Genomic DNA, 20,365 nt, shown 5'->3' on the forward strand with positions numbered 1-20,365 from the left:
CGTTTTTACGGCGCCAAAGCAGACTACCACCTGGCTCTCTCCTGTTGCTTCTTCTACAGTCCTTCCTTCGTTTCCGTCGCCAGCTTTAATGAATGGACTGTCAAAATCACCTGGACTTGTGCTGTGAAATCTTTCCATTGATGATGCTCTAACCAAGTGAGCTACCAGCCAGGGCCAAAGATTTTAAAGCAGATATTATAAATATGCTGAAAGACATAAAGGAAAATATGCTCATAATGAGTAAATAGATAGGTAATTTCACTAGAGAGAATAGAAACTATTAAAAATAAATGAAAACTCTCTCTCTCTCTCTCTCTCTCTCATATATTAGTCTGATATAATCAGCATTTGGGTCAACTCCGTGTCAGTTGGACACTGTGATGACTCTTTGTAGATGCTCTGGGTTCTGTATATCCCTCCCAAAATTTTGTTTGTTTTGTTTTAGTGGACAATTGATTTAGCTAAATTCAAACTTTAAGCTCTGTCTCCTTTGTGGTGAGCAGCCACTGAGCCTTAGTTCATTTTTCAGCCTTCGCTGAGCTGCTTGTAGTCTACCCCACACATGGGTAGTTCAGGGGTCAGCCAGAGATTTGTACAAATTATGCAGAATTTGGGGCTCCTGTGTTTCTCTTTTTGAGGATTTTACCTACTCACTCCCACCTCTGTGGGATTCCTCCACTCTTTTCTCTGGTTCTTCAAGCCCAGCAAGATCGTGGGTTTGTCATGGGAGCTGAGCTGCCCCGTGTGGTGCTATCTCAGATCTGTCCGCTTTAAAAAGTGAAGAGCTCACCTAATGCCATGTCCTTCTTCAGTGTGTCAACTCCTCTAGTTGCTGCCCGCTCTGGTGGATCTCCGGTGTCTTCAGGTAATGTTTCAAATACACATATCTTATTCAGAGTTGTTATTTGTGAGAGGGTTGGTCTGGTGGTAGTCATGGTCAGGAGTGGAAGAGCTTAGCAATGCTGCCATTGTTATGAATGGAGGTTTTCAACATTTACCGAACAGCCTGAGAACCTGCCACGCGGAGGGTACACTCCGTTGTTCTATGGGATGGCAACTCCTCAGCTCAGGGCTACAGGAAGCCGAAGTTGGGAACAGGTTTCATGTCCCTTATTTTAACTTTTTGTTCCCTTATGTACACATGGTCTATGCCACCTCTGCTTTGTTTCCTGAAACTCGCAACTCTTACAGCACAAAGTGGTTTCTGTCTTGGAACTCAGTGAGCTGTTTTTATGTTGGAACAATTGTTAGTTTTCTCTTTGCTTATAGCTTTCTTCAGGCTTCCCCAGTGGACCAAGTGGCAGCCATCCGTCCTGGGGGCCCTTGGAACGCTGAGCCCATGCCCAGGGGTGGGAAGGTAGGAAGGAACAGACCTGTGGGGAGTTAAAGGCCTATCTAGTTTATATAAACAGCTTCTCTCAAGGAAGCAGTTACCTGTTTGTGAGGATGACTCAGATTATCCTCAAAGGAATCAGTGACTAGGTCTTAAGGAGATCATTTTGCTTCTATTCTAGAATCCAGCGCTTGACCCAATTATTCTCATCCACCACGAAGATTTACTGATGACCTATCATCTGTAAAGCAGAGAGATATGTGGGCTGTTATGGGCTGAATGTTTGTGTCCTCCCAAAATTCATATATTGGAGCCCTAACCTCCAATATGATGGTCTTTTGGGGGTGGCACCTTTGAGTGGTATTAGGTTTAGGTGATGGGGCCAGGACAGGACAGGGGGATGAAGAAACAGGGCAAAGACCAAATGGACATTTCTTATTATGAACCAGTGTCACAGGTGGGAATAGAGGGGAGACTCGACATTCATATGACCCCTCAGCATCCTCTCCTTTCTTTATCCTGAGGACTAATTGCTCGTCTAGTGTCTGTTTTCTCTACTGGACTGTCAGCTTTATGAGGAAAGGGATTCTGATTCTTTAAGTCTCCGTTTTAGCCTCCAGAGGCCCAGCACAGACAATTTACTGTTACTTTTAATGTATTATGATGATCCATCATCCATTGGTGTAGGACCTAACCCTGGGCCTGATCATAGTAGGCTCTCAGTGGATGTTTGTTGAGTGAGAGGAGGAAAGACTGAAGTGAGAGGTGGCTTTAGTTGTGGTGGTCTGTGAATGGAAGCCCCTTAACCCTGTCCCCAAGAATGTCCCTCCCTGAGGCTTGTATAAGTCAGGACTCTTGTGGTAAGTGTCAGGAACCAACTCAAACCAGCTCATGGCAAAGGACTTCTTAGGTCATATGACTGGTATGTTGGAGGGTGCGGCTGTCCGAGGCTACCTTAGGCCCTAATGGGATCAGGGCCCAAATGATGTTACTGAGCTCCGTGCGACTTCCCACCCCTTGTTTTGTTTCCCTCAGCGTGTTGGTTTCGTTCTCCATGCAGTGGGGAAGGTGGCTACTACCAGTCACAAAAAGACAAGCTTTGGCTTTACAATCTAAAAAGAGCAAAGTCCTGCCCTAGCTGGTTTGGCTCTGTGGTTGAGCATCGCGCTATGAACCAGGAGGTCAGGGTTCCATTCCAGGTCAGGGCACATGTCCGGTTGTGGGCTCGATCCACAGTGGGGGGCGTACAGGAGGCAGCCAATGATTCTCTCTCATCATCGATGTTTCTGTCTCCCTCTCCTTCTCCCTTTCCCTTCCTCTCTGAAATCAATAAACATATATTTAAAAATAAAATAAAAAGAGCAAAGTCCTTCTCCCTCCCAGGTCTGCATATCAAGTCTCAGGCGAGACGCTGATTAGCCCTGTTTGGTTCACGTGTCTAACTCTGGCTCAGTTACGATTGGCCAGTCTGCATGCATCTGCCCCTATGGTGGGTGGCCCCCATAGAGTTGAGTGGAAGTTGAGTGGGTCCTCCAGAGGAAGGCATGCATGCCAATCATAAACATGCATGTAGAAGCTCTTCTTTTCAAGCCCAATAATATTTCCATCTGCCACATAACTCCTTTGTCAGTGACATCTGATAAAATTGGGAAGTCTTTGATGTTGGAGGAGGGTCCTTTGATCAGGGACAGTTGTGCGGGGCCAGTTTAAGTCCCTTTCCCGTGCAGAGTGTTGATACCTGTTGTCTTTCGGACTTGCACATCCGATAGTCAGCTAGTCAGCCGGCTACTTGTGGTTTTCCGGAAGGAACGACAGACATCAGACGCCCGCGTTTCCACCCGTTAATTTCGGGCAACCACATAACCTGTACCAACCGAGTCTCCGGGCACTCACTGTCTTTCCTTATTTAACTTGCTCATACTTCTTTTCCTTGTCTTTTCTTTGTCATGGATCCCTCAGTGTACATCAAATGGTGCAATGCCACAGCTATATTTTTCGTCGTGTTCTGCTGTTATCTTTGTAATATGCTTATTAACAATCTCTAAGACAGATATTATGCCTGCTCTTACAAGTTTACCTTTACACTTTGCTCCACGGTGCTTATCCCACTTACCTATGGCTGTGTAACAAACCGCCCAAAAACTTACTTTGCTCATAAATATGAAATTTGGGTGGGGCTTGGCAGTGACAGCTCCTCTTTGCTCCACGTGGGGAGGGCATGTGGGGCTGGACGATCCCTTTCCAAGATGGTGTACCCACGTGGCTGCCAGTTGGTACTGACTGTCACATGGGCCCCTTCCTGGGGCTACCCCCCAGGATGGTGGCTGGGTTCCCAGAGAGATGGTAGAAGTTGCCAGTCTCTTAGGGCTTGTGCCCAGAAACTGTCGTGACACCACTTCCACCATGTTTTTGGTTCAAACAGTCCTAGAGGATACCCCATTCAAGGGGAGGGGACATGGACCTCACATATTGGCAGGAGTTGTCGTGGAGTTTTTGGCTACGTATCTACCACAGAGCCTCACAACAGAGCCTTTTGGGCACCACCTCTTTTCCTGACAGACGGACTTATTTAAAACCTAAACATGGTTGATGTTAAGGGGCTCATCTCACATACTTTTTGTAGTTGCTTTGTTTCTAAACTACAATGGTAGATTATAACACACTGCACATGTTGCTGTGTTTTTTCTGTTGGTAGGACTTTTCTGCATCTAATTAATTTATAGTGGATTGAGAGACTGGTCTGAGATAGTACTGTCTCAAAGAGAGTGAAAAAGCAGGTGACACACTTTGGGAAGACCGCAGTTTGCTGCAAGCTGGGGCTTTCTCTGGAAGAGCAGGCAAACCAGTCTGATTTATGCAGAACTGAGAGAGGAGTGAAGCGTCCTGTTGGTCCTTTCTTCCCTGCTTCAATGCATCTGTTGCCTGCTATTTTTTTATTTCAAGTTTGATGGATTGGTCGTGTGATGTACTTGGATTAAATACTTGGGCTAAAGCATCTCATATATTTGTCCATCAACTTCACTTTGTAGCAGATTTACATCCCGTCTGGGATGCCAGATTGAATTCAATGCTTTCTTAAAGCCTGCAGCCTGACAAAAAGCACTCCCCAGTCAGCATTTTTACCATCCTCAAAAAATAAGCATCTGCAGCGAAATGATGCAGCCTCCGGTTCCTTTTCTGGGAAGAATCCAATTTGGCTTGTGGGGATGATGATGTGATTGGTCAGAGAGCTGAGGATCCTGAGGCTGAAGCCTGGCGCGGCCGATGCTCCAGACGCGAGCTTTCCTCTTCCTGTCTGGGTCATCCCGCCCTGCCCGGGCCACAGGAGGGCTGTTTTGATGCAGTGGATTAGTGCTCTGTGTGGGGGTACCTTTTGTGTAATCAGCATTTCAACATGTCTGTGCCTCCTGTGGGAACCACATACTTTCCTAGGTTTGAGAATTGCTTGGTCTCAATTTCTTGTCACCCAGTGTTCACATGAAGGAAACTCATAGGGATGGTGATGAGGGAAGGTTGCTTTAATTATTTAATATTTAGAGGATGGCTCAAAGGAAGTGGATTTTCAAAGCTATTTAGTGCATGTATTAGTTATCTATTGCTGTGTAAAAACAACCCTCCCAATTTATTTTAATTTTTTAGACTTTTAAATTGATATTTAGAGAGAGAGAGAGAGACAGGGAGAAACACTGATGTGAGAGAGAAACATCAATCAGTTGCCTCCCGCATGTGCCCTGACCAAATCGAACCCATCCCTTTGGTGTACAGGGTGATGCTCCAACTGAGCCATACTGGCACCCCCCCCCCCCCCCCCGCCCCAAATGGGCAGCTTAAAACAACAAACATGAGAAAAAGTTTCTCTTGGTTAAGAAACAGGGAGCTACTTAACTGGGGGTTGTGCTCCGGGTCTTTCATGGGGGTGTGTTTAAAGGGGGGGCTAAAAGTGCAGGCATCCGAAGGCTGGACTGGAGACGGACCCACTTCCAGGCTCACTTACTCGCTGGCTGTGGCAGCTTAGTTCCTTGCCATGTGGGCCTGTGCATACTGGGTGTCCTTTTGACATGACAGGTGGCCTCCCCCAGGGAGGGTCTTGAGAGGGGGTGGGGAGAGCACAGTTTCTTGGTCGATAAGTATGTGTGTGTGTGTTTTGTTAATTCTCACCTGAGGATATTTTTTCCATTGATTTTTAGAGAGAGTGGAAGGGAGGTGGAGAGACAGAGAGAGAAACATTAATGTGAGAGAGACACGTCGATTGGTTGCCTCCTGCATGTGCCCTTACTGGGCTGGGGATTGAGCTGGCAACCGAGGTACATGTCCTTGACCAGAATTGAACCTGAGACCCTTCAGTCCGTGGGCCAATGTTCTAACCACTGAGGAAACTGGCTAGGGCTGAATGTGTTTTTATGAGACTGACGCGCTGCCCACTGCGCCAAGAGGGCCGTTTTGAAAAACTTAATCTTAAACATGACATCCTGTCATTTCTGATGTATTCTATTTGCTAGAAGTTAACCAAGTCCAGCCCACACCCAACACGAGGGAATGGAGCTCCACCTCTTTGGGGGAGAAATATCAAAGAATTTGTGGACATATCTTAAAACCACCACAGTTCTGGGCACGTGGTAGGTACTCAATAAATGATTAGATGTTACGATTAGCTTAGCAGACAAATTCACTTCTTGGTGAGTCCATTTCTAGGCAGCTTTTAGGGACACCCCAATTTTTTTTATTAGTAATTTAAATTCTTTATTGATTAAAGTATTACATATGTCTCTTTTTCCCTCCATTGACCTCTCCCGGCCGTTCTCACCCCCCAGCACATGCCCTCACCCCTCTACTGTTTCTGTCCATGGGTTATGCTTATATTCAGGACACCCCAATTTTATCAGGTGGAAGGAATTGGGGCTCTCCAACAGAGTGGATCTGGTACCCAGGAGACCTCCACAAAATGAGGATTCTAATCTTTCATTTTCGATCAGGAGGGAGGGAAGATTCTTCCGGAGATCTCCGTAGTGCGGGGTCAGTCAGTCCGAAGACTTTAGAAGAGGAACACACCCACTTAAAATTCACTTCTCTAGACTGAGAAGTTTCTCCCCCCGCACTCGGTGCAGTGTCTCCCCAGCTGGGGAGACAGGATGATGCATGGGTACCGCTTGGACCAAGGGGCAGAGCATGTCCTCTGGGCAGGGCCCCAGCTCCACTCACCCCCAGCAATTTTTAAAAATATATATTTTATTGATTTTAGAGAGGAAGGGAGACGGGGAGAGAGAGAGAGAGATTGAAACATCAATGATGAGAGAGAATCATTGATCGGCTGCCTTCTGCATGCCCCTACTGGGGATTGAGCCCACAACCTGGGCATGTGCCCTTGACTGGTCTTGAACCCGGGACCCTTCAGTCGCAGGCCAATGCTCTATCCACTGAGTCAAACCAGCTAGACTCGCCCCCAGCAATTTTAAATTCCAAAATCAGATGTGATTAAAAAAATAATGTATTTATTTCAGAGTATAACCACAAATTTGGACAAGAGAAAAAAGCAAAAACAAACAAAAAACAAACAAACAAAAAGACTTCTGCAAATCTTAGCACACCACTGATGACATTTAGTGAGGCTTCCTTTCTGTAGTATGTAGGTTTCTATTTTTATATGGTTTAAAGAAGTTGCAACTACAATTTCATATCCTGCTTCTTTTCACTTCGCTTTATTATACATCTCTCACCATATTTTAGTTTTTGAGAGCTGTATAATTTGAGAGCTGGATGTGCCATAGTTCACTTAACTTGATTTTTCTCCTTTTTTTCAATTAGTTCTATATATAATGATATTTATTATAGTCTGCTGTAATTATTTTTTGCCCATGCTGTTTTGCCTTTTAATTTTTACCAATTTCTTTAAAATAATCTCATTAGTCCCATTAATTAGGTACAGGCTAGATGGGTGTACCTGGAAATGTTGAACTTATTTTGTCTGGGGAATTACTCTGCTGCTTCTGAACCTGGAATAGCCTTTCTTTTATGAAAGTACCCCCTCTTCATCTCCGGTTTCTATATGGCTTTAAAAAAAATTTCATCTGGAATTAGATTTGTAGTATGATATAGGGTCTAAAATGAGATGCATTTTATTTTCCAAATTACTAACCAGTTAGTCCAACGTTATTGATTACATGGTCCTGCACAATCTTTTCCATTGGTTTGTGATTTTTTTTAAAAAAACACCTCCTTCTTACTTAGAATAGGGCCTGTTTCTGGCCTCTTATTTCACTGATTTGTCTATTTTGCACCAATAGCTTTGTAATATTAAAAAAAAGAAGGAATTAATGAATTCAGGCCTTGGCTGGAAGAGGAACTTGGTCCAGCTGGGAACAATGAGATCTGCTAGGAGGGAAGATGGAGATAGGATCTCCAGCAAATGCAGCAATGATCTTCATAGGAAAAAAGTACTTCTCTGTTTGAAGCCAACTATCTATAACAGGGGTGGGCAAACTTTTTGACTCGAGGGCCACAATGGGTTCTTCAACTGGACCGGAGGGCCAGAACAAAAGCATGGATGGAGCGTTTGTGTGAACTAATATAAATTCAAAGTAAACATCATTACATAAAAGGGTACGGTCTTTTTTTTTTTTTTTAGTTTTATTCATTTCAAACGGGCCGGATTCAGCCCGCGGGCCGTAGTTTGCCCACGGCTGATCTATAATAATAAAAGACTAATATGCAAATTGTCCCCTCCTGCGGTCGTTTGCTCGCTATGATGTGCGCTGACCACCAGTGGGCAGCAAGGAACATGGCAGGTGTCGGTGATGCGGTGCTGGCAGCAGGCAGCAGTGGAGGTGCTGTCGCCCCAATGCGCCCTGATGAGAGCGGGTTTGCAGTGGGATGGTGGAGCAGGTGAGTGGGGGGCACCAGGCCAACGTGGGTATGAGCAGAGGCCTGATCACCCCACTGATCTTCCCCCAGATGGAGACCAGCGGCGGCAGGGGGGGTGGGCGGGGGGCCCGGCCCCAATAGATTGCCCCACAGGCGGGATGGTGGAGCAGGTGAGGGGGCAGCGCCAGGCCAAGGCAGAGTGCCAGGCGGGATTGCGAGGCTGGGGGTATGAGCTGGGGCCTCGATCTCCGCAGGCCACCCCGAGGGACCCCACCCATGCACAAATTTATAAGAATACCAGGGACATTGCTCAGACTTCTCTAATCAGCTGAGCAAGAATGGAACCATGTCTTACTGAACACAAATAAGGCTGGCGGATATTTTGATGGAATTAACAAGTTGGCAGACGATGGGAAAAGCAGCAGATGTCACATATTCAGGCATCAGTAAACCATGTTACAGCACCTCCAATTTTTATTGGAAAAGGGGCTCAGCCAGTCTTCAGTAATCGGGTAGGCAAGATGTGTATGAAATTATGGGTACAGTCCTAATGAAAATATTTATTTGAAAAGGAAGGGTGGTTGGTTTACCTGTAACCTGTAGGAGACACAGTGAACCCTACACCCTGGGAATGGGGAGAGACCCTGAATGTACAAGGTTTAGCTGTGTGCAAACTATGCCAAGTACTGTCATTGGGTAAACGCCTCCTGCCTTAGCTGGAGTCCCATTGTTCTAACTCTGCAAATACTGGAGGGAGAGGCATCTGCAGATAAGGGGGTGGGGCAGGTAGGGAAGGAATGTGAGCCTAAGCCAAGAGAATGGTCCCAGAAATAGGCTGCGGGGCTGGAAAGCCCAGGCCCCTCACATTCCGAGTGGCTGCATGGAGGGCTATAAGAACCAGTGAGAAAGCATCATGATCCCGACCTTGAGAAACCATGATTGCTTTATGTACAATGCCTTCCCATGGCTTACTCAGAACAGGACTACAATGCCAGATGGGAGAGTGAAGAAGGGAACAGGTCCCTGGCGAGGAAGGACAAGGAAGAGCCAGAATAGCTAAGGGAGCTGGAATGAAATCCATCATTGTTATCATGCAAACGCATTTATAAATGTCTCCGCACAAGCTGAGCGGGCTCTGTTCAAACAGCGGGCAAACCACCTCCAAAAGCAACCCACGGCAAGGCAGGAAGGTGCCAAAACTTGATCTGCCTCGCCAGGTGAGGCACCGTTCAGGAAGCCAGCGGGCAGGGCGGAAGAAGAACACAGACTAAAGATGAACCGGGGAGCGGTCCCGGAGAGAAAGAGCAGGACTTCTCTCGGGGAGCGCCTGCTTAGCTAAGGTGCTATCTCCGCCTGATGCCAGCCTGCTGGGCCCAGGACCATGAGCCCAGCGCCCCAGGGCCCCGGCCCCCTTTCTGAAAACAGAGGTGGGGGCGGGGAGAGGCGGTGTTGTGAGGTGGGACAGGCTGCAGGGCTGCAGCAGACAGGACTCCTGGCTGGGGCCCTGGGAGTCACCCAACCTCTCTGAGCTGCTGTCTTCATCAGGAGTAACAGTCCTACCTGCCCTAGGTAATTGGGATTATTAGAGCTTTTATTTTAAAGAGCTGCCACTAACCCTTATGCAGATGAGGCTGGGTTTCATCTGTGAGACCTCCACTGACAGGCCCTTCTGAAGAGTAGACCAGAAGGAAAAGGAACCACTGGGCACTTGATGGGGACAGACTGAGGCCAGCCTGGTGCTCAGCGGTCATTCACTTGCAGACAAGCCCGGCTGTGGGAGGCGACTCCTACTGGCAGAGGATGTCCTTCTCTGGACCCCACCTCCTGGGCACTATGGACGCCAACAGGAGGGGAGGAGACCGCCGCATGGCCACCGTAGCCCTTACGCGCGCTCCGTGTGGCTTTGGTGGGGCCGCTGCAATGATCCCAGTGGCCTCTGGCAATCACCCATCGGTGGGAGCACGGTGCTGTGGGAAGGAAGGCCTGGGTGGGAGAGACCCGCACATCACAGCTCCTCCTTGTTGCTGTTGAGGGGCTGGTCCAGAGGCCCTGGAGCCTGGGGCTGGTCTACTGGCTCACGGAGGCCAGGCCACTGGCCGCTGTCCTCCCTGCGCTTGCCCGCAGCGGCATAGTCCTGCAGGAGCCCACTCTCCACTCGGTGCTGCCGGAGACTTCCGGTTCCCACCAGCCCCTGCATCCTCAGGTATCCCTGCTGGCAAAAGGGCGGCAGCTTCTGGCGTGTTAGTGCGAACAGGAAGCAGGACTCTACAGAAAAGCAAAAGGAGACGAATGAGTCGGGCTGAGAGGTGGGGGGCGAGGTGCAGGAGGAGCTGCCGGGGCCCCAGGGGCCTCCCCCAGCACCCTCCATCCCTGAGCTGAGAGCTGACTTTTCTGGGTCTCTCATTTCTGACCGAGTGGCCATGCAACTCCGCCCCTTCAGTCGTTCCAGGAATCGGCTACCCCAGCATTTGGGAAGAATGAGGCTCCACAGTGAAAGCAAACCACAGAGATGACTCAGCTTCCAGAGACGGGCCAGCAGGATGCTCTGCCGGGCCAGCCTGGGGTGGGACTCGTCCCCTTTTGAGCTCAGCGTTGCCTGCAAAGATTTCTTCCCTCGACCAGATCTGAGTGGCAAGTGCCAGGTGCGAGCCCTGCTCTCAGCGCTGAGGGGTCACGAAGACAAAACGGGTCAACGGTGCTGTGATTACCCTCCTCTGTGCCACAGCAGTTGGTGGGTCCACCCGGCCGGTGAGGAAATCATGCGGGTACTTGTTACTTAGAAATAGGAAGAAACACCAGAGGAGCTAGAAGCAGTTCCTTCTGGAGAATGAGAATGGAGGTGGGGAAAGGCCTTGTAGCTGGGTATTACGTAACTTTGATTTAAAAAGCTAGAAAGGATGAAACACATGGGCTCAGTGTTCTGAGGGACTGAGACAGGATGGGAAAGTGGAGTGAGCGTCAGAAAACCAGCTTGAGTCTTTTATTTCACAAAATGGGCAAACAGGGGTGGGCAAAAGTAGGTTTACAGTTGTTCGAATGTCAGACAAGCAGGTTATAATTATTACAATAGCTTTATTAACTCCAAAGAGCGTCACAGTGCAGCTGTACTAGTAAACCTGCTTTTGTCCACCCTGGTATTGCAAAGAATGTTGGGAGGCCTACGTGGGTGAACAGGCTGCTACACAAATATTATTTCCCACTTTAGTTCTGACTCACAGCACAGAGGGTCCCTGACGGCCCTCTCCGAGCAGGGAAGACAGCAGGTGTGAGGGGAGGATGGCGGAGGGGCAGCAAGGTGGCCGTTTGGCAAGCACCCCCTTCTGATGACGCGCATCACCCCTTCTGCAGGGGCCAGGGGCAGAGAAGCCCAGCACATCATCTAAGGGGGTGGGGAGAAGGCCCGCCCTCTGCCAGCTGGCCCTCTGCCAGGTAGGATTCTTCCGAGTTCAAGGCACTGACATAGAGAGGCCTGTACTAGTGTCTAGGGCAGCTGTGGGCAAACTACAGCCCGCGGGCCGGATCCGGCCCGTTTGAAATGAATAAAACTAAAAAAAAAAAAAAGACCGTACCCTTTTATGTAATGATGTTTACTTTGAATTTATATTAGTTCACACAAACACTCCATCCATGCTTTTGTTCCGGCCCTCCGGTCCAGTTTAAGAACCCATTGTGGCCCTCGAGTCAAAAAGTTTGCCCACCCCTGGTCTAGGGAGTGGGAGCCAGGAGGCTAAAGGGCCACTGATGATCCAATCATAGGAGCCAAAACTCAGGGTGGGAGTATGTTCCCGAACAGGCCCGGCATCTCTGTGTGCTCCTGAAACCTCGAGACGGCAGGGGCTTTGTAGCTGAGGTTAGTCGTGTACTTTCACATGTAAGCCGACAGTTTGCAGAATGCTAGTACTCTGCTCTATGACTCTCCTCTGTTGGACATTTACATGTATGTGGACGATGAATTTAAACTATTGTTTTAAGCCATCTCTCTTAATGTACATTCACATTTTTATTTCAAAGTGGACCGAGGATGTCACCCGGGATGAAACAAGGACTGCCTGCCTCTAACCTGATTTGGTACAAATAGTACCTTATATACTACGGATGCTTAACAGACGTTTGCTGTGCCACAGCGACAGTGTGCAGTTTGTCCCCAAACTCCCAAGTGAGGCCTAGTGGTTGGAAGTCATCAGGGGTAACCCCCCTGCCCTCCCCTCCCTATGGGCTTCTACCATCTCCGTCTTGGGGGTTCTTGGCCTCCTAGTTTACCCACTGAGACCCAAGCTTATTTGAAGGTCTCTAAACAGACACACCCCTGCTTTAGCCTCACCTTCCTACCCCTAGTGCTGCTCACTTTCCCAGGCTCGGCCTGCTGACGGCCAGCAGATGGCCCACGTCCAGCAAGGGTTTATGCTTTTCTCAGTATCTGTCTCTGGGAAGTTTCCCAATTTTCCTGCCAGTTCTTTATTCGGCGTTTTCAGGCGTGCTGCCTGGGAGGGGCTTCTGTGAACACCTCGTCCACCACGCTGTGGGAAACGGAGCCCTGGTTTGGGTTTCTAGCTGTGCATCCTGGAACGCTCAGGGCCTGATCTCTCTGGCCTCTTCCCGCCTCTAGCTCAGTCCCTCTGTCGTTCGGGCACGTAGGTTACCTGCGTAGAAGCTTCGCAAATCGGTGCCCAGACAGTTCTCCAGGAAGCGCCTCAGAGGCAAGATGTGGCTCACGGGGGCGGTCCAGTCTGTCAGGAAGTCCTCCAGGATGTGGTGGATGGCCGCCGGCCGCGGCAGGGGCCAGTCTGCAGGGCGGAACCTCACCTCCTGCTCTGTGGGGAGAGGTGGGGCCGCGTCAGAGCCCAGCAGCTGGCTTCCCACTGGGGTCAGTGGCAGCGGCGTGGTTCCCGCACCTTCCCAACGCCTACCCCGCTCACTCATGCCCGTGAGCTCGGCTCTCCTGGGACAGCTCTGCGCTGGCTGCGGTCTGTTGTTCCACAGCCATCCCCGAATGCTTGGAAGGTTAGCACGAGGAAGCAGGACAAAACTAGACTTGTCCCTTGTGCTATCAGAGGGCAGAACTCAGACCAACCACTTGAACTTGATGCTTCTCTAAGGCTCACGTAGACTGAGGTCTATTATGGCTGCTTCACAACTGGTCTTTCTGTGAGGAGGCTCGGGTCCAGCATCGGAAGGGGTCTTAGAGCTCACCTAGTCCATCTTCCACCTGTTGTGGGTCCCCTCTGTGGTGTCCCTGTCAGATGGCTCAGGCCATGACCCAGCCACCCCTGTACTGGGAAATTCGGCTCTAGGAGGCCGCCCATTCCACTGTGGGACAGCGCCGATATTACTTGCTCCTTCTATTGGATATACACCTGCGGTCCTGCCACTTGGACCTGTTGGTACTACCTCTGCCCGTTTTAGATCATCCTCTTCCAAGTGACAGCCCTTCAAGTTCTGAAGCAGGAGTTGGGTTCCCCGGGTGGTTCACCCCTTGGTAGCTACTCTGCCAGGCACCGTGCTGGCATTCTGTATCTATCATCTCATTCATCCTCACACAGGAAGGAAGGTACTGTTTTTATCCCCATTTGACAGAGGAGGAAGCTGAGGCTCAGAGAGGTTAATAAATGGTCCAAGGTTGCACAGCAGGCAAAGGACAGACCTGGGAGCACCTCCCAGCTCTTCTGCCCTGCACCGCTCCACTCCTGCGTTAACCGCTTCCAGTTCCTCTCCCTGTTCCGTCGAATCGTCTCCAAGTCCCCCCTCCCCACTCCACGATCAGCCTCCTCTGGAGACACACAGCAAGACCGCGTCCCTCTACTCTATGGTGCCTGGAGATCATGCCACCCCATGTGTGCCCTGCCCAGGTCATGGTGCAGGCCAGAATCTGGGACCAGCACTTATCATTCTTGGACCTCCTGTCTCGGGGCCGAGTCCCTAGCGGTCCTCCTCTGTCAGCGGAGTGTTGTGGGAGGGACTCATGGTGACACCTCGATCCCCAGTGGGGCCCGAGGAGTGCCCACCCCAAGAAAGCCCAGGCGGGAGGGGGCGCAGAGCCACTCACCGGTGGGGAGGTGCCTGTAGTAGTAGATGACGGGGTGCAGGAAGTTAGACTGCCAGGCGTCTTCCGTGTACCCCACAGACCGGTCATAGAAGAAGACGTCCTTGTCGGGCCCAGAGAAGTTTCTGCCGTACTCCATGTTGATGACGAAGAGCCCGTGCCTGGCCTGCCTGCCGGTGACTGCCTCCAGCTGGGCCAGCATCTGCATGGGGAACTCCTCCAGGTACTCGAATGCTGTGCCGTTCCTGGGACCAAGGCAGATGGGAGGCCAGACCCTCAGTGCTGCGGCAGAGGCGAGGCGTGTGCACGTGGGCCTGTGTGTACGTGCCCCTCTCCCTCCAGGAAGTGACAATCAAACAGCACACGGACTCTGACCAGCCCCGCACAGCTCACGTAGATGTTACAGTGGAGCCCTGGGACGGGCGCATGCCTTGGTGTGTTCAAGGGAGAAGGCCAGGGTGGCTGGAGTGGAGTTGAGGGGAGGGCCCGGCGAGGGGGGTGGGGAAATGGGTGGGCCCAGGTCAAGGAAGGCTTGTGTAAGCCACGATGGGAACACCTGGTTTCATCTGGACTGAGGGGAAGCCCCGGGCCCCAGTGAGTACTGAGCAGAGATGAACTGGTGGGACTCGTGTTTTAAAGGGCCACCCTGGCCATGCGCTGAGAGCAGACCGCTGCTGGACCGATGCACGTGAGAGATGCTGCGGTCCGGACCAAGGGGCAGGGCAGAGCTGTGCAGGGAGGTCAGTTCTAGATTACCTGAAGGGAGAGCCAACGGGACTTACGGGTGGTCTGTGTGGTGAATGGGTGTGAAGGCGAGAGGGTCAAGGCCCACCTGAACTTGGTGAGCTGCCACACTCCCTGGCTTTGGGCCGCTGTTTCCTCTGAGTTCTTCCTCTGCTTCTCACCTGCCACCTGTCCTTGGAGGGCCTCCCTCCAGCCCCTCTACAGTTTCCTGTTCAGGAAGTGTCCCCTTACAGTGGACTGAGAAGGAGCCAACTTGGCCCCAGCCCCAGGGAACTCAGGAATCTCACTGGTGTTGCAGTTTACTGCTCATCTGCTTGGTGCCAAATGCTTTCTATGCGTTACCTTTACTCCTTCCTGCAGTTCTGCCAGGTACGCAGAACCCCACTTTACCCCCATTTTGCAGGCGAGAGAAAGGCTCAGAGAGGCTAACTAACTTGCCCAAAGTCACACAGGTGGAAAGAGGCACAGCCTGGTTCACGCTCAGGACTGACTGTCTGCAGAGCTGGTGGTGTGATTTCACTGATTTTTCTCCAGAATAAAATCCATCTCCCCTACCCTCACCCGTTTCTCCTCAGGCTTCATCTTAGGAGGGAACCACTGGGCTATTCCACACTGGGAAAGGCAGGGGTGTGACGAGGGTAAGGTGAGGCGGCAGAGGGGCAGCGTGGTGGGGTGGGTGACTCACTCCTTCAACAGGACGACATCGGCGAGCACACTGAACATCTGGTAGAGCCCGGAAGCCTCGTTCACGCGCCGGAGGACGGAGCTGGTCAGCTGTGTGATGGGGTGCTCGGTGGCGGGCCAGGCGACACCGTGGTGGCGATGCTCCAGCAGCCGGTGAACAGCACGCACTGAAATGGCCAGAGGGAGGGAGGGCATGCTGCACTTAAGGACTTATCCTTTTCCTGGCCGATGTGGCTCAGTGATTGAGCGTGGGCCTATCAACCAGGAGGTCACGGTTTGATTCCACTCAGGGCTCGTGCCTGGGTTGTGGGCTCCATACCCAGAGGGGGTTGCAGGAGGCAGCCAATCAATGATTCTCTCTCATCACTGATGTTTCTCGTTCTCTCCCTCTCCCTTCCTTGCTGCAATCAATAAAAATACATTAAAAACGAAGAATTTATCTTTTGCCATCAGGAGGGCCATAAAGTCCCCATCAACGTCTCTAAACTCCATACACACTGTACCATGACGCCCAGAAGGTGCCTTCAGAGCAGGGTCAGCACGTGGTTTCTGTGAAGGGCCAGGTGGAAGCATTTTCGGCTTGGCAGAGGCTGTCACGCAACTCACTTCCGCCTCTGGTGTGCAAGCAGCCACAGAGGACAGCTAAGTGAAGGGGCGTGGCCGAATCGGGTCCCTAGGCCCGTGTGTGCTCCCCTGCCTTCGCCACCTGCATAGGGAAGTCCCGCAGCTACCACTCCACACGTGGTGTCAAAACTGGACCCAGCGCCTTCCTCTGCAACCTCTCCCCTCGCCTAGTCCCCACTCCTGCGGGAGACATCCCGATGGAAACCCTTTGACTGCTCCCTCTCCTTCACAGCCTAAACCCAATCTGTCACCGAGTTCTATTTTGAAATGCTTTGTATATTTATGTCAGGCTAGAAAAGCAACCGCTGTCTAAAACAACAGGAGACGTTTTCTGTGTGCCTGGGGCTGCCGGACACAGTTGTGAAACTGGGGCACCGCACACAGATGCCTGCTCTTCCAAAACGAATCAACACAACACCCAGATCCAGGAAAGGCAAGGACACAGCAGCTCAGGTGACAGGGGCCTCGCTGGCCCACAGTCACAGCGAGGCCTGCAGCCTCACCAGACACCTGGCTCTCTGGAGGAAACCACGGTGAAGCTGACTTTTGCAAAAGGTCGAGGAATTACACAGCTGGAGAAGTTTGGGAACGGAGCCCTGACAAAGGAGCACACACGTGAAGAAACAGAATCTTCAGAGAGCCTGGCACCTCTTGAGAAGCAGGCGAGGGGCCAGGCTGGAAGGGCGAGCCGGTGTTGGCTGCACAGAGCTCCGAATGCCGTGCTGGGAGCTGGGACTCCCTGCGGAGACGGGGAACCACTCAAGATGTGCGAATAGAGGAAGGATACAGTTGTTGTTTTTATTTGTTTTTGTTTTAAAAGGAAGGTTGTTCTGGTGGGTACTATGGGAGGGATGGTGCAGAACAGAGATGGGGGATGGGCAAGGCTTCCAGCAAGTCCTCCGCTCGAAGCAGTTCCGGTCTGTGCCGCCCGCTCAGCTTTTATCTTCTGTTGCTTCACTCTGCCTTACTGTTTGCTACTTGTCTCCCTCGGGGCCTGTTTCTCAGATGAATGATGAGCACGGTCTGGGCAGAATGTACTGTGTAGTCACCCGTCCCTCCCCCAGGAGAGTCCTCAGTGAGTACTGACCACGGCAATCTGTGGCTACACACCCACGTCTGTTTCTCATTTGCCTGGAGCTCTGCAGTTAGCGGTGAGCACCACAGTCACGCAGATATGGGTTCAAATTCCACCTTTGCCATCCACTGGCTGGGTGACTTTGGGCAAATTACTTAACGTCTCTGTGCCCGTTTCCTTATCTGCCAAATGGAGTTGAAATAACAGGATGTGTCTTATGGGGCTGTTGTGAGCTGGAAAAAAGGGGCAGAGGACAGAGGGAGCAAGAGGGACGGGGCGGTGTGTGCCAGGAGAGCGGGTGCAGGGAGGGTGCCGGGCTTGGGAACGGTGATGAGGGTTTCTTACTGGGGGGACTCGGCTGACGAGACACTCTTCTCATTCCGTGTGTGCGCGTGTGCAGGTGTGTGCGTGGGCATGTGTGTGCGTGTGCATGTGTGTTCTTTACAGACAGCTAACACTCTCTCCCTGGTGTCCTTCCGACAACACGTGTGGGGTGCAAAATATACTGTCGGAAATCAACAGTAAAACATAACTACCTTTCTCTGCCAAACTGGAAGGATAGTGATGTGCAAAAGTGAGCATTAAGGCAGTGCGAGGCATCCAATTAAACACAGAAAAGTCAGAATGCAGGGCACAGGGCCTCATGGCGTTTATGACAGAATTAACGGGCTCATGTTACACCTGTCACGCAATAAAGCACCCATCCCACAGCCTCCCCTGAGGACAGAAAATTTATACCCTCAGTACCTACAGCTCCGAAAAGGAACGAATATAATCCAATTGTAATTCTTTTTTAAAAAAAAATATTTTTATTGATTTCAGAGAGGAAGGGAGAGGGGGAGAGAGATAGAAACATCAATGATGAGAGAATCATTGATCGGCTGCCTCCTGCACGCCCCCTACTGGGGATCAAGCCCAAAACCTGGGCATGTGCCCTTGACCAGAATGGAACGCGGGACCCTTCAGTCCACAGGCCGATGCTCTATCCACTGAGCCAAACCACCCAGGGCTCCAACTACAATTCTTATTCAGATTTGTCGGTGCCCAAAAACTGCATGTGATGCTTCACAGCTGCATGGTCCCAGGTATGGCCTAGTCTAGTCCTTACAACAGTCCCTCGAGGGCAGGGGCCTCCCCTCACTCCCACCTCTGATGTGAGGGTACCCCACAGAGGCTTAGAGAGGTTATGAAGCCTAACCTCTGAGGCCACCCCACGGGGGAGGAACCCAGGTTAACATTCCTCAAGCTCAGCGTTCTCACCAATACATGGCACTTCACCCGACAGGACACAGGCATGTAACACGCACCCCAGATGTACATACTTTTATACCTTATTGGATGCTTTTCTAGACATATCCTCAGACCATGGAAACCCGGTGCTGTCTGCCCCAGACTCGGAATTTATGACAGTCGACTACTGATGAGCAATCCCTTGAAAGCTGCTGGAAACCACAGAGTGCTTCCCGAGCCTGGGGAGGTGGGCTCACCTGTGTATCGGAATCCATGGATGAAGCCCCCAGCAGATTTCCGGTAATCCACAGAGTGGCTGGCCGTACCCAGGACAAAGAGACCACGGCTTCCTTTGGACTCATAGCTAGGTCTGACCAGTGGGTACTTCTTGCTGAACTCACTCCCTGAAGACAGTCTGAGGGTCCTGTGAGCAGAAAGTGTTGTTAATAAAAATTGCTGCTGTGTATGAAACACGAATTACAGGCCTGGCTCTGAGCTAAGTGTTTTATATTCCTTACTAGAGGCCCAATGCACGAATTTGTGCACTGGTGGTGTCCAGCCGGCCCGGCCCCCGATCAGGGTGGATTGGGGCTGGGCCCGTCGGGAGGAGGAGATGGCAGGAGGAGACGGCGGGAGGTTGACCAGCCGGCCCGCCCTGATCGGGGGGGCCCAATCAGGGCTGGGCCGGCCAGGGGGGAGGGGCTGCGGGGAGGTTGGCCGGCCGGCCCCACCCCTGATCGGGATGGTTCTCTGGCTGCAGTGGGCGGCATAGCGACTGGTCGTCCAGAGTTCCAGTCACTGGCTTTTTATATATATAGATTGCATTTAAATCATACCATGCATGACCCAGGAGGCATGTATAATCATCTCCATTTAACAGATAGAGTAACTGCGGCTCGAGTTAAAGATGTGGTGGGTCAGGACCAAGGTCAGGATTCAAGCCTGACTCACGGCTGGGCTCTGGGCTTTGTGTGACCAGATGGGACAGGAGGGTCTGGTTCAGACCCTCGAGGTTCTTGTCTGCCTGTGCCTGTGCCCTGACCAGAAGGGAAGTGAGACCCTGGATGGATTCTTTTTTTTTTTTTTCAAATATATTTTATTGATTTTCCACAGAAAGGAAGGGAGAGGGATAGAGAGCCAGAAACATCGATGAGAGAGAAACATTGATCAGCTGCCTCCCACACCCTCCCCATTGGGGATGTGCCCGCAACCAAGGTCCATGCCCTTGACTGGAACCGAACCTGGGACCCTTCAGTCCGCAGGCCAATGCTCTATCCACTGAGCCAAACCGGTCAGGGCGCTGGATAGATTCTTTGATACTAAGCCTTACAAAGGAACTGAGGCAGCAATGTCTAAAAAAGATGAGGATCTATAAAGCAGTTCTTCAAAATGCAATCTACATATATAAAAATCCAGTGACCCGAACGCTGTAATGACCAGAATGACCAGTGGCTATGCTGCCCACTGCAGCCAGCAAACCGGCCCGATTGGGGATTGGGCCAGCCGGCCAACGTCCCGCGGCACCTCCCCCTGGCCGGCCCCACTCCCAATCGGCCGTTCCCACCCAGATCAAGGGCGGGACAGCCGGCCAACCCCACCTGTGGCCCCTGCCCCTGGCCAGCCCTGCCCCCAATCACCCCATACCCCAATAGGGGCCAGGGCCAGACGGCCAACCTCTTGCAGCCCCACCCCCGATTGGCCCCCCACCCTGATTAGGGGTGGGGCTGACTGGCCAACCACCTGTGGCCCCTCCCCCAGCCAGCCCCGTCCCTGATGG

At 51.4% G+C, this 20,365-nt stretch overlaps 1 protein-coding gene across 2 annotated transcripts in view; it reads right to left on the reverse strand.

Annotated features, from left to right (window-relative positions):
- The window catches only part of FOXRED2 (FAD dependent oxidoreductase domain containing 2), a 29,970-nt gene that overhangs the window by 5,095 nt on the left and 4,510 nt on the right, over window positions 1–20,365 (reverse strand). The window contains exons 4-8 of one of the 2 annotated variants that reach the window (XR_002826949.1): window positions 18,846–19,012; window positions 15,661–15,826; window positions 14,235–14,476; window positions 12,832–13,002; window positions 9,807–10,456 (exon numbers count right to left, since the gene is read on the reverse strand). Coding sequence is in view for 1 of the 2 variants with exons in the window: in XM_006105723.3 (XP_006105785.1) it covers window positions 10,197–10,456; window positions 12,832–13,002; window positions 14,235–14,476; window positions 15,661–15,826; window positions 18,846–19,012 (1,006 nt within the window). In the remaining variant the exon portion in view is untranslated. Of the gene's footprint in view, window positions 1–8,640; window positions 10,457–12,831; window positions 13,003–14,234; window positions 14,477–15,660; window positions 15,827–18,845; window positions 19,013–20,365 lie in introns of those variants that run through there. The other variant, XM_006105723.3, reaches the window with a different exon arrangement.

This window comes from Myotis lucifugus, unplaced genomic scaffold, assembly GCF_000147115.1.
Source record: "Myotis lucifugus unplaced genomic scaffold, Myoluc2.0 scaffold_718, whole genome shotgun sequence".
Lineage (NCBI taxonomy): Eukaryota > Metazoa > Chordata > Mammalia > Chiroptera > Vespertilionidae > Myotis > Myotis lucifugus.